We start from the raw sequence: 14,872 nt of genomic DNA on the forward strand, positions 1-14,872 counted from the left end.
AGGAGAGGTCTGCGCGCCATGTGGGACCCTCCTCTGGTGGCCGGGGAGCAGCCGGGGATCGAACTGGCACTGCAGAGGCTGCAGGCAGCTTCACAACCCAGCGCTCAACCGCTGTGCCACCGGGGAGGCCCAAGAAGTTATTATTTTAGATGTGATAATAATTAACATTATTTTCCAAAGGGTCCTGATCTTTTAGAGATGGAAGAATTATGAATGGAATGGAATGGTGATTGGATATTTATTAAATAATCATGATGTGTGAGGGTTAGATGGGAACTGAAGTTGATAACTGTTGAAAGTGGGAAATGGATTATTGGGAATTAATCATGCTGTACTTTCTAATTTTGGTATACATTTAAAATTTTCCATTATTCAATTTTTTTTTTTGAAAAAGCACCTTTGTAGGATATGCTCAAAATGAAACTTCATAGGAAACTTCTAAAAGCTGAAAGATCACCCTTAGGTTCTTTTCCATTCTGATGAAAATTTTTCTAAAATGTGCCTTAGACTTGTCTTCTTAGGCACATTAAAGTGCAATTCATCTTAATTTAACTTTTAATAACCTTTGCCATCTTAATGAACATCAATTATCATCTTGTGTTTCAGATTAGCTATAAATTCTGACAAAGAATGTACAAGGTAGGGATGAGTGTACTGATTCAAGTAGTAGCCATGAAACATGTTTTCTGGAAACAGGTTCTGTGGTAAGGAAAATATGCAGTGCTCTGCGACCTCTTTTACAATGGAATGTGCTTACCTGCCTGGAAAATCTGCTAGAGGATACACTTGTTCATCATTCAGTTACAAACATTTACTCATCACCTGCTATCTGCTGTGTATTGAATGTGGTAGATTCAGAGACCCAAAGGCAATAAGAGACAAGATCTCGCTCATGAGCGCGCATGTGTGTGTGCATACACGCATGCATGCACGCGGACACACACACACACTTGAGGGACACAGAGAATTAATTTATAAACCAGGCAGTTACAGAATGTTAAAAATAGCATGAATCACAGAAAAGTGAAGTAACCTGTTCATACTCTCACAGATTCTAAGTGGCAGAGCTCAAATTCAAAACCTACAGGCTTTAGAATTCTAGGCTTACTCATTAAGTGCCTTCCAAGTTTAGCAGTGAGCATGGTAAGTTCCACAGACAGGGAAAGACTAGTCTGCACAGCATTCAGGGTTCCTGTAAAATGGACAGCGGGGGAGGGGATCAGAAGAGGACAATAGGAAGCTGGCTGTAGGGTGAAGCTCAGTCTGAATGTCTGAACTTTATTCTTTGATAAACAGGAATTCAAACATCAATGGCTTAAATAAGGTTAAGAACACAGGGACCCCAGCTCAGAGAATTAGGCCAGTTATTGTTATCCTCATTTCTGTTGGGAATGAAGAACAGATTGTAAAGCTAATAAAAGTTACCTAGCAGGTCAGCTACAGTGTATTAACCATGTCTCTAACTACCAAAAACTTAATGCTTTAACATCTGTTCTACATACGTATGCTGGACACACCTTAGTCTGGACAAACTGATAACACGCCTGAGTCACCTGACCTGGGCCTCCTGCCTCTCGGGTTACCTGCTTTCCATAAGGGAGTCCTTCTCTTAGGGACATGCTTTTCATTTTCTAATACAAACCAATCAACTTGGAGCTCACATCCCCAACCACATTATTTATGGAGGTATAACATCTGGGTTACTCTACACCTGCTCTTGTCACCCCAAAGCAGGTGCCAGCCCACTAGGAAAAGCCCCTATGCTCCACAGTTTGCTGAAATTATTCAGACTAGTCATTCCTAAACTTGTTTACTACCTTGTCTGTTCCTTCTCATGGAAACCACAATAAAAGTACATGCCCACGTGCTCTCCCTTCTCTTGAGATCTATGAGTACAATAAACTTGTCTTTTCAGTGGTAGTCATCTGTTCTGCTGCCCTCCCCATATCTGAAATAATAACATAACCTATTAAAACATGCAGGGCTAGCAGAAGACTGCAGACTACTTGATTAAATCTGAGGCGAGGTGTTCTCCCTCTGCATGGATACATGTGGGTCTCCAATGCTCTGCAAGTTTAATGGGAACCAAAAATCTATTAATGTGAGATTCTATTTAACTAACTTGTAAATAATCCTCTCCTATCTTTATTATTCTTTTAAGTCATAACTTACCTTGGTTTCTCGCTCTTCTAATTTCTTATAGGCTGTTTAGTCAATTTTCAATAAAGCTCTGAGGCAAGTGTCAATAAATTATTGAATTCTTCATTTTGTATAATGTATTATCAGTGGTAGTCATATACAGTTCTTCTACTTAGAACAAAAAATACATGTATTTCTTTTTGATGGCACATGCCAGAGCATTTCTAGTAAGGTAGGACAGTTTGGGTTTGGGAGTCACTTTTCCCTTTAAACAGCATATGTTCATCCGCTGCTCTTTGCTAGGAACTGTGTGATATGCTGGAGACACACTGATGGGCAATACCAGGTGCCATCTCTGTTCTGTGGTAAAATTAAGTCAAAGGGATACACATTAATCAATTGAAAATTGTAACAACTACAGGGAAGAATAACACAAGTTGATACAAGAGCATCTTTCCGGCTGACTAACTTATTCCATGGAGCCACAGGGACTTCTCTAAGAGAACGGATATCAGAAGGATAATATCAAGTTCTATCTAACTGGAATATTTTTTTGGAACAGCAAAGATCCAGGAGAGGAAGGCTACACCACTAAGTTGAAAGAAGGGAAATTGTCACATGGTGAGCATGGAAAGCCAGACAGAAGCCAGATCACAAGGACTCCTAGAGGTCATTTTAAGGCATATGGTCTTGACCATGGGCATCCACTGAATCAAAAAGCCATGGTTGAATTCTAGCTCTGTTCGTTTTGTGCTATATGACTTTGGGTATTTATTTAATCTTTCCTAAGACTCCATTTCCTCACATATAAAATGTTATGATAATAAGTACCTACTTTATGGAATATTTGATGGAAAAAAACAGTAAGATTATCACATTATCACCTCAAGTCACTTTTACCACAATGCTATCTCTTCATTTTTCTCAGTTTGAAACTAGAGAAACATTAAATCAAGTCAGAAGTAGAAACTTTAGGTATTTGAAGGTCTAACAAATGGATGTCAGGGGAGCTCTGTCATACAGCTACCAAATGGACTACCATGGCCATTCTCAATGTTGACATCTCTAAAGCTGAACCATTCATCCCATTTCTCTTGAAGCTTGTGTATCCCTCCCACTGTGTTTCCATCACAATAAAGGCCATCACCAGTGCTTCAATCATATAAACTGACAGTTTGGCAGGCTGTCTGAACCTCTCCCTCTTCCTCCATCCTACATCTAATTAGTTTCAAGTGCTACAGATTGTTTCTGCAACACCTTTGGTGAATTTCTCCCTCTTTCTGCCACTTCTGGCTAGTTCAGGCCCTCAATGTCTTGCTAGCCAAGTACAAACACCTTATACTAGAACTTTCCAGCTCACAGATTCCACCTCAAACTCACCCCTCAGTTAGCTTTATAAAATGTAAAGCTCCTCTGCTTATAAAGTTCTAGCAGCTGTCCCTTATGGCTCCTCCCCAACTCTCACTTCTACTCCCCCTCTCCCCAAGTCACCCTAGAGAATAAAGTTTAAACTCTTTAGCAGGGCACAGAAGGCCTTCCTCAGTCATCCTTTAACCTATTTCTTCAACCTGTTTCCTGCCAGGTCCTTCCCACACACATTCTCCATGCATAGGACAAAAATCCTGCTTATGCTTCTGCAAAAGCCACCGTTCAGATCTCCCAAAGCTTGGTGCCTTTGCTCCTGCAGTTGCCCCTGCCTGGAGTGCTATCCTGCTCCTGTCTTTCTCTCCTCATGAGCCCAGCAACCCTATCCTTTAAAACCAGCTCAAATATCAGCTGGAGTGTAAAGATTTTCTCCCAACTTCCTCGATTTTATTGTACAGACCTATTTAAATTCCTATTTTTGTCCAGCCATCTCACTCCACTAGAGGGCTCAGATCATAGGTACAGCCCCATCACATAGCAGAGTACACAACCCAGTGGGGAGGCCTAATTTATATTAGAAGAATGGCTGAGAAAATAATTAAAGGGAGATGATTTCAAGTTGATAGATAAACCAGTAGAAACCTTGAGCAAAATTATTAAGTGCTTTAACAAGAACTAAGCTTTTTATCACTGGAAATTTGCTTGCTGAATTATAAGATCAAAGATTTATGTACCAAGTTAGAAGCTGGCCTATGTATTCTCAAAAGTCCTTTAAACTACAAACTTCACATTCTACTTGGCCCTACTGTTTTTTTCCAGTTACCCAAGCATTGTAGCTGTGCACAGAACCCTAGTCAAAATAAATAAGGTTAACACAAAGCCTAATCTTACAGTAAAAATGCTACTTTTCAAATGAACTACTTTTTATTATGATATTAATTCCAGACACATTAAATGTCTGAAAACAGTTTTATTTCCAACAGTGGTTTTACTCACTGGGGTTGAGGAAATAATAATAGTAATAACAAATATAATGTATACTACAGTAAGGAACTAAGTTAAATGAGATGAACTCATCTCAATAACTAATTCTGATGTTATTAAATCTAAAAGGACAAATTATGCAAGCAATTCAGGAATCCTTTTGAATAACATGATTTCTCCTAATTTTCCAAACTGAAATTATATTCTTTAACTTTACTCAAAATAATACAGTCAAAACAGTAATTTCATATGTAATTATATTTACAGTTCCTTATATTTTTTTCTAGTATTGCAAGATATCATATTTAGCACAAAGAAATATTTAGAAAATAACAAGCATTTTATAGAAATACATTTAATAAAGTACTTAGCAAGGTATTTGCTTCATTCTATCTTGCCAAATATTCAGAAAATTCTAGCTCTTAACAAATATTTATAAATATTACATTTGTTGTATTGGAGGCATATTCTATTTTTTCTTGAAATAGTATGGCATCAAGTGCTTTTCTAAATCAGAATTTTATGTGTATACACATTCCCTAAATTTATTATGAAATGTATAACTACAGTTTCCACCAAAAAGTGAGGTCATAGTCAAACACCAGACATTCATATCCTTCAACTGTCTGCCATATATGATATATAGTCTCATATAAGATGACAGTGAAAAAAATTGTTTCTGTACAAGGCTGACAGATGTCTAAAACCATGTCCCAGAACTCTCCTTTTTATGTCCAATCTGTTAGTAAAAAGCAAAATGCAGAAGAGAGATCCAAAATTTAATTACTGTTCTGCCTCTAAAGAAAACTTGGACAAGTAATTTAAACTTTCAGAACCTCTGTTTGCTCATCTTGAAAATAAAAAAGCTGGACTAGTTGCTTTTACAATTCTCTGCTTTAAAAAAAAAAAAACAGGGTGCAAATAGTTATTTAGCGAAATGTAAAAGTAAATCAATTCTGATATTCTCTGCAGGTTGGCAATCCAGCACAAGACCTTCCCAGTAACATGTCTGTTTCATGCCACGTTTCATCCCCTGCTGCCTTTTAGCCCGTTTATGTCTTTTATCAGGGGATGAGCAATAGAAAGAGAGCAAATAGATAACAATATTTACTGATGCTGTGAAAACATGAAGGCAGAAGTGACTGCTGGAGATTACCTATGGGTATCACTTAAGCATGAACATCCATTAATTAGAGCTAATCAGTCAATACCACCCTGGAGGACTTCCCACTAGTCTTTATGCTCATCAAGGTGCCCTGGAGAGATGGAGACTCTTCTGGCCAGGAGAGTTCTGCATTTAGCCTCTGCTGTCCTGGTGTAATTATTTGTAGAGATACCCCTTTCATCTTACTCTCAAAATTGTCCCACTTCCCTGATAAGTTACCTGGACACAATATAGACATGGAAGGTAAAAGAAGGGTAACTGCCTCATCCTAACAGTCTCTGGGCAGTCCATTCCATTATTCCACACCCTCTGGTGATATTCTGAGTGGGCACATATGAAAGCGAATTCCCAGGCCTGGTCTGCATCAGTTGTGCTCCAAAGAACTTCTTTTTTTCCTAAAGGCATTCCTTAAGAAGCATACAGTGGCCCATCTTTGTTCAGTGGGGCAAAGAAAGTTAAAGAAAAAACTGAATGTCTTTCATAGTATAAATTTCAGGAGTCTCAAATTTAAAAGTTGTGTTTTTAATGCTACTATATAGATGCTGTGTGAATGCAAATATCTACTTTTGAATCTACCAAGAATCTCTTTAGAATCTGCATGCTCAAACACTTAGATTCACTAGAGATGGCCAGAGAAAAAGAAACAGAACTTATAACCTCTGTTGTCTCACTACATTGCATAGATCCCAACAGTGTGAACTAGATTTCTGGCCCACTTTTATTTAGGCTTTCTTTTATCAGTTTCTCTTCATATTTAATCAGGGTGGTTTTACTCTATTGCTACTATCTTTAGTAATGGTAAATGGACACAATGACAATATCTGATGGTGAAAAATGGGAGTTATAAACCACAGATGTTTGACTTTTAGAAAATAACAGACATCTTTGATAAATTCTAAGTGTTCATTAATATCAGGAATTGCCAAAGAGAACCATATATATCCATATTTCTTATAGCAGAAAGTCACATCTAAGGAAGGCAAACACTTGTATCATAAAGTCACAGAAGTTGTCTTTAAAATGGAGGAAAACTTGCTTTTATTTAAATAATGTGTCAATTCATAGTAAAAGCATGATAAATATGAACATGAATTCAAAACAACCCATTTCTTTGCTCCATCATAGCCAGAAGATGAATCTTGGTCTCAAAAGAGTTCTTGGGGCAATTACTCTGGGGCACTGAGTCCCATGCACTCTTATTCATTATAAACCACCACCCTCACAGCACACATAGAAGGCCCCGGATGTCTGCCAACCCCAGGGCAGTGGTACCAGGGTTATTCTTTCTCACAGTGGGCAGTGCCACTCAACACTTGGCAGACCATGGTGACCGGGTCCACAGCAATACAAAGAATGCAGTGCATTTGTGACCTTGAAGGTGCTGTGGATTGTTGCCTCACACTTGAAAAATAATAAGCAGTCAAAAACATTTTTCATTCAGTTTGATTTTCAACTCCCAGCACAGACAGCCAAACAAAGTTGCCTAGGTCCTCAGTGTTTTCCCCATGAAGAATGATTTCCCCCCCTAAGATCCTTGAGAAAGGGAGAGGGGACAGGTATAGAGAAGAAGAGAGAAAAAGTCAGGTGAAGAGGGAAAGGACACAGCTCTTGATCTCGTACAGAGTTTGGATGAGTTTCTCAACCTTGCAAAAGTAGAGAGAACAATGTCCCTTCTCCATACTGAGGGTATGAAGTCTGGTTTAAGAAATGGGGTTCAGGGCCTCCCTGGTGGCGCAGCGGTTGAGCACTGGCCTGAAAAGCTGCCCGCAGCCTCTGCAGCACCGGTTTGATCCCCAGCCACCGGGCGAGGGTCCCACATGGCACGCAGACCCCTCCTGCCGCCCGCTGCTCCCCTCAGCAGTGTGTTTCGTCAGTCTGCCTGTTCTGCTCCCCGCGTTGGCGCTGGTGAATTCTCTCACCCTCCCGCGCTTCTGACTGTACCCAGTGCTTGTATAAATAAATTAAAAAAATAAAATTAAAAAAATAAACTTTAAAAAAAAGAAATGGGATTCACCTCCTTTGTTAGGTTTAAAATATTAAAATATTTAGAAATATCATAAATATATAATACATACTATACCAAAGTAAATCAAAATAAACCCTAGGACTCTGACTGCAGAATTAAAGTTACCAGAAGGTGGGGGAAGGGGAAGAAGGCAAAAAGGGGGCAGGGACCCAGTAGACTATGGCGGAGGACTGTGTACTTTGGTTGTGGAGAGGGAGTGGTAATATAAATTTTTTTTAATTCCTTTATTTATTTATACAAGCACTGGCTACAGTCAGAAGCACAGGAGGGTGAGAGAATTCACTAGAGTCAGAGCGGGGAGCAGAGCAGGCAGACTGACGAAGTATACTGTTGAGGGGAGCAATGGGCAGCAGGAGAGGTCTGTGTGCCATGTGGGACCCTCACCGGGCGGCTGGGGATCAAACAGGCGCTGCAGAGGCTGCGGGCAGCTTCGCAACCCAGCGCTCAACCACTGCGCCACTGGGGAGGCCTGGTAATATAAATCTTAATAGGTGTGCACCTATACATCTAAATCATAAGCAGTGCTGCAAACAATGTTTTCTCAGTAAGAGGAACTTTGTAAAAATGCACACTATCTGGCCAAACCTCAAACACACTGAATCAGAATTTCTATTTGAACAAGGTGCCCCGGTGATTCTCATGCACACTGAGGCTGAGAAGCCCTGCTCCAGAGTCACTGGAATCAGCAGGTGGACAGCTAATCCCTTTCTACTGAGGATGTTTACTTCTTTGCTGCAAATAATCTTATCACTATTTCTAGTAATACAATTTCTAGTGCACTTGGAGGGAAAAAAATGAACTTTCAATTCCTGTTCTGCTCCTTGGTAACAAGTTACTGAATTCTGAGTAACTTCTTTGTACCAAATACACACACACACACCACACAAACACATACGAGAAAATCTGTTTTCCTGATATCCAGGAAAGGGTCTAGCACATGGCTGAAAATTGTTTCTCATGCAGTAAGGAGGTCCAGGACCTGCAAACATTTCCTCAACTCAGAAAGAACAATGCCAGTTTTCCCAAAGATATTTCATCCAATCTCAACAAAAGTCATGACAGATATTTTTTGGTTGTATAAAATTGCCATAAAGTCCATATGGAAAAAGAAACCACAAACAAAAGAAAGACAAGTGTTAGAATAGGAGACTATGAAAGAATGTATAAAATTCTACAGAAAAATTTTTTGAAGAACAACACATAAAAACATGTTTAACTGCAGAGTTATTTCATAACAAATACTATCAACAGACAGACAATAAGGCAAACCTAAATTATAAATATGAACTATTTAACAAAAGTGAAGTATGAAATGAGACAAATGAGAATATGTAAATACAGAAGAATATTATGCTGAGTGATAGTAGGCATGGAAAAGAAATAGAATAATACTGAGATATCAATTCACACCTTTTCAAATTGGGAAAAATTGAAAAGTGCTATAATACCAACAAGATAGCAGCAAATACCTTATGATCATTTAATGGGTAATATTGGTGCTATTCTTTCTAGGGGATACATTCTCAGGACAGGATTACTGACTCAAAGAGAAGTAGCAAGGGCAGTGGTAGTAGTGGCTTTAATCGTAACAATAACAATTCCTATTATTACTATTACAAAGGACTCCTTTGACTCAGCATTTCACATTCATGTAATCTATCAATACTTTAGCATCACTATTGTAATAGTAACAACTGCAAGTATTATTACTACTATAATTACTACTAGTAATAGTTCAACTATTACTTTGTAGATAACACTTGCCTTTGTTCTAAGTGTTTTTTATATATATATATGTTAACACTAGTCCTCATAAAACTCTTAAAAATAGGAACTTTCATTTGCTATTTTATAGGCGAGGAGCCTGAAGAACTAATGTACTTGACAAACTTATGAAGAACTATATAAACATTAACTATTTTGTCAACGAAGTCAGTACATATCTTTAAATTCAGCAGTCCCACTTCTGCATCTTTAACCCAAAAGTAAAAAAAAAAAAAAAGTAGCAAAAAATATGGGGAATATATATATGAATGAACATGAACATGGGTGCATGTAGACAGGCATAAGAACATACATCTTTGGAGTAAAGAAAAACAGGGATACGTACTGGGCAGTTAACATGGATTATCTTTTGGGAGGGGAGATGACACTGGGGAAAGAGGAAGGCTGGAGAAAGGTGAAAACTGTCACAGTAAATTAGAACATGTGTACCAAAAAAATGAGAAAGTTAAAGTGCAGGTTAGCAACAAAAAGAACATTTTAAATTCTTTGAAGACACTACACTGGAGGAGTTTAAAGAATAGTTGCTTTAAAGCAAATTTCACTACTCAGAAGAACAGTATGTTTGTTAAATGACTTGAGATCTCCCCCCCCATAATATAGATTATTAAGAAATTTTCCAAAGAAATACCATATGTTGAACAACCCCCCCAAAAAAAATTTAAGTAATTCCAAGGTTAAAAAGTCAGTAAATGTCCATATAAGGGCATTATCTGAGGGTGAGTTCTGCCCCTGGGCCATCACCATCAGGGCTCTCAGACATTCAGCAAGTCACTGACTGACTGAGTTTTCTCATGTACAACCAAAGGGTGTTCAACCAGTTCACCCTAAACCCTCTTTGGGTTATAAAAATGCGATGCTTCTATAATTAAAGAGCATAAAATAGAAAAGTGCTAAATTAGTGAGCAGGAGCGATAATAATTACTCATTTTGAAGAAACAAAGTTAGAAATCTTAATACCTTAAACTAGCAAGTAATTTAATGATCCACATAAAATGTACCTTTTTAGAATCAAAGAAAGATCAATCAAAGATCTTTTAGAAAAAGATCAATCATAGATACTGCATTTCCAAGTGGATGAATTTATTGCTGAGTGAAAATATGTTGCCAGTTTAAATATCTTTCAGATTACTTATTAAAGTCTTAATTGATCACCTTAAAATAGAGTCATTCAAAATATAATCCCTTCGAAAACACAGCCCTGTGGGGAAGGCTGGTCAATACAGTCAGTCGGACAAATAAAATTATGCATTAACATTTTTAGCAGAAGATTTTGAATATAAAATGTAGTAAAACACAAAATTAGCACCCCCAACTCTGCTTAAGCATGACAACTTCCTGAAATAGCATTCAACTTTAATTTCCACGTTTTCTTCATAAGTTTTATTAAATAATAAACTGATTATTAATAACAATAAAAAATGTATGCCTAGGTGCAAAGCATAACAGGTCAGCAGCTCATAGGGCATGAAGATTTCCAAGAGCTTGTTAAATTTTATGTGTTTTATTTCCTCAAATGACTATGGGATTTTCCAAAAGCACGTACAAAATTCCTTAAAACTTCGCCAATTTAGAAACAGTTACATGAAAACCACCTTTTCCGACTGCATGGAATCTCCTGGAAAAAAAATGTATCCAGTCTTTTGATAGGATATCCTGGGTATGAATTCCTACAAAAACAGTAAGCTTGCTTGCTCCAACCAGATTTTCTAGGCTAGGATGACGTAAGGAAACAATCTATGGCTTGCACAGCTATCTGAAATTCCTGAAGAGGAGACGTTCCCTCGGTAGTGGGTCATAATTTTCTTATCTCCAAGCACGTGCACTTATTTATACCCCCAGATTAACTTCAAGTCTAATTTTACTGCCACTAGTGTTCTGGGGTGGATTTCTATTTTCTGATTAGAAATGGAACTTGAGAGCTAGATCAAAGGCATTTTAAGGAAAAAAATCTACTTCTCTGAAAAATAAAGGGTGTGATCGGACGCAATTAATGAATGCTTAGCCCTGCCCTGGGGCGCGTGACGCGGCGGCCCAGCCATCCCCACCTGTTGGTGCAGCAGGACTGTCTGACTTACCCAAAAGAGCAGATTCAGCGCGTACAGCAGGCAGCGCAGGCACTTCACGGAATCTTCTCTGGCCATTGTGAGCGTGGGGAGGGAGAAGCCCCATCCTTTCACCACATCCTACCCCCAAGAGCAAAGCGGCAGCGATCTGCAGGGGGCAGGGAAGGACAGGGGACTTTTCACCATCGCTTTCCCCACCCCCAGCCCCCCAGGCCCCCATCCCTCCTCCGCCCGCCCGCCTGCAGCTAGGTCCAGGGTCTGCTCCGAAGCCAGGACACACGAGACGCTGCTTCCCCGAAATCATTTGTTAAAAGTTTTAACAGTAACCTAAACTCTCAAAAGTTCCAAATCGGCTTCAGATAACACCTGTAGGTAAAAGACTGACTCCCGCACGAATGCTGGCTCACGGTAAACGCCCCTTCTCAGGGGACACGCGGCGGGGTCCTCTGCATTCTGATGCGCCCTCTGCAACCTCCCCCAGTGCACCACCCTCCTCGGGGACAGCTCTGCTCCCAGCAGTCCCGAAAGTTAGAAGCCACACTACCCCGCGGAGCCATCGCAGCCCGGCCTGAGGGTCCGAGGGTGCGCGTGTCCCAGGACAGATCCAGGGACCTCCAAGTGTGTGCGCGCACACGCGCTCGCGCCCCGACCCGACCCGCAGCTCCTGGGTGCCCGCGGGGCGCTGGAGGGGGCGCAGCGCTGAGCTGAGGTTCCGCCCGACAACTAGGGTTTCCTTGGGAGAACGTGAGAAATGATGTTTCGACCCCGCGGTGATGGATTAGCCAGGGGCGGGGGTCGGGGGGCGGGGAGGGAGCAGGGGAATCCGGGCCGGTGCAGCTGTGCAGACGCCGGGCTTAGCCCTTCCCGGTCCCCTCCCCCGGCCCCGGCCGCGACCCCGCGCTCGGACCCGCCCGCGGAGCACAAAGCCGAGCGCGGCCCCCAACCCCGGCCACCAAGTCCGCGCGCCCCCGGCAGGGCGCGTGGGGGAAGCGCGGGCGCGGGGAGCCCTGGAGCCAGCCCCTAAGTAGTTTAGCACACCCCGCGGAGGGCAGGCGGGACGGGAGCAGGAAGACGAGAGTCGCGCGGCCACTCACCGTCGGCGCCAGGCTCCCGGCCCCGCTCCCGCCCGGGCACGGTCCGAGACGCGCCGCGGGGGCTCAGCGGGGCAGGGGCGCTCCTCCCGGGGAGCCCCAGGGCTGCATGGGCTCGAACTGCAAGCGCTTCCTTCTCTTCCTCTCCCCCAGCCGCCGTCGCCGCCTCCTGGGAAAAAGGAAAAAAAAAAAAAGAGTCCTGGGCAGCAGTTGCTGGAAAGTCTCCGCTAAGCCACCTCCCAGCGCCGCTGTCCCTCCCAAGTCCTCGCCAAGTCCGGACGAGGCAGCGGCGGCAGCCAGGGCCAGCTGCTCCAGCTCTCGGCGCATGCTCGCGCCGCGGGCTGCGGGGGCTGGAGCCTTCGTGGGTGTTTCTTGTCCCCTCACCCGGCGGGAGCGCCCCCGGGGGACCCCGCGCCTCTAAGCGCACGGTCCTGAAAGAGATGAAACCTGGAGAGTTTGCAAGTCCGCGCAGAAGCCCCCTTTAAAACGGCGGTGTTGGAGGAGCAGAGGCTGCGTTATAACCAAGAGGAAACAGACTTTTATTATATGAAAATATTTGCGTTTGAGAAGGGGGGGTGAAGGGGTGGCCCAACCCAATTCCTGCAACGAGAGACTAGTTTTCACAACCTTCTGGAACCACCTCCTGTGATTTGTCACTAACATGGTGCCCTGTGACCCTTCTTATTGCTTTGTCGCCCTCCTTGATTTAAAAAATAAATAAATAAAAACAGTTCTTGCGCCCTCCCACAGTGCACTAATAGCATTTACGTAAACACTGGGGTAAACGTGTTCAGGTCTTACATCCAGAATAGAAGAAAATAGTTTTTTTTTTTAAAAAAAAACTCATAAGGAATACAAAATTTTCTACCACTAAGATTGTTTGAGTTACAACTGAATGATTTATCTTGAGTTGTCTAGACACTAATGGATGATTTAATATTTTCTAAACTAGATATTCAGGAAATATTAACGTTCTAAAGGGAGACTTCTTGGAAAGTATCTTCCCTTTTGGAAACAAATTTCACACTTAAAAATTATTCAGTCATATTCTTTGTACAACTTTTTGATACTTATACTTTACAAGTTTCCACATTTCTATGATTACTTTTATGCACATGGTGTAGCAAATAAAACTTCACTGACAATATGAATTAGCTGAAATATGAGCAACAACTTTGAGAAAACCTAAAAATGGGTGTCCCCCTTAAATTTCCTTGGGGGCAAAGCTGAAAGCAAAGTCCTGTGTTCATCCTTACCTGTCTGTGGTCCTTACTCACTGTGCCTCATGAGTGACAGTGAGAGACACACTCATTGGGGCAGAAGTAAAATGAAAACCAAAAGAGTACCTGGGTATTCTGGGTAGGGTAGGAAAATTCTTAATAGGTCCCCATGCCATTTGTAAAGCAGTTAGCCCCCAAAAGGACAAAGTCAGCCATCTGTTCAGAACAGGAAGCAAAATGTCCAATCATTCCTCAGATAACTAACTGGCAAAAAGTACCTTTTGGAATCATGAAGAAAAGATATCCACTTGTATACTTAATCAGTTTTGTTTTTGTTCTTTTGACTCAAATTAGGGTAAATGACAATTCTAATTCCTCTAATGATTAGAAATGGAAAACATCCCCACATTGAGAGGAGTCTATTAAGATAGAAATTAAATTAACATTAAAATGTCATTAAAATGGACAAAAAGAGGGCAAACAATTTCCACATCTCTGATAAGAGATCCTCTGCTATTTGTATAAAGTTGTGATGTGTCTTTTAATTAATCGACCTTTAAGGATGAAAGAATAATAAAACTTTAGAGGAAGGTACTTTACAAGTATTTGTGCTTCCCCCTCTATTTAGTCAGTAAAGAATATAGAACCAAGAGAGGTTTAAAGAGTTGCTCAATATTTCATCTTCATATCAGATTCCAAACTAAAATCCAGAATAACTCTCTAATGAATATGCTAGTTCAATGATTCTCAAAATTGCTGTTACTAAGAATTGCTTGAGCAGTTTTGACAAAATCCTGATGTCCAGGCTATACCCCCATCAATAAATTGGAGGTGACCTGGGCATCTAGATTTTTCAAAATTCTTAATGTAATTTTAATCTATAGCAAAGTTTGGAAGCCATTGTTCCTTGCATTTTACAAATACCTAAAAACTAGCAAAGATTTAGCTGAGTCAAGGATTAGCTGGATCAAATCTCTCACCTGCGAGAGATTCCCATTTTATAAGCCAAGAAGAAAACAGTCATAGCCACTGCT

General features: G+C 41.0%; 1 protein-coding gene across 2 annotated transcripts in view; it reads right to left on the reverse strand.

Annotated features, from left to right (window-relative positions):
• The window catches only part of TSPAN12 (tetraspanin 12), a 63,855-nt gene extending 50,949 nt beyond the window's left edge, over positions 1-12,906 (reverse strand). The window contains exons 1-2 of one of the 2 annotated variants that reach the window (XM_037512223.2): positions 12,622-12,906; positions 11,540-11,675 (exon numbers count right to left, since the gene is read on the reverse strand). In XM_037512223.2, coding sequence (XP_037368120.1) covers positions 11,540-11,605 — 66 coding nt within the window. In that variant the 5' untranslated portion in view covers positions 11,606-11,675; positions 12,622-12,906. Of the gene's footprint in view, positions 1-11,539; positions 11,676-12,071; positions 12,127-12,621 lie in introns of those variants that run through there. The other variant, XM_037512230.2, reaches the window with a different exon arrangement.
• Between the last annotated feature and the right edge of the window lie 1,966 nt (positions 12,907-14,872).

The sequence above is a fragment of the Talpa occidentalis genome, unplaced genomic scaffold, assembly GCF_014898055.3.
Source record: "Talpa occidentalis isolate TD23 unplaced genomic scaffold, MPIMG_talOcc4v2.1, whole genome shotgun sequence".
NCBI lineage: Eukaryota > Metazoa > Chordata > Mammalia > Eulipotyphla > Talpidae > Talpa > Talpa occidentalis.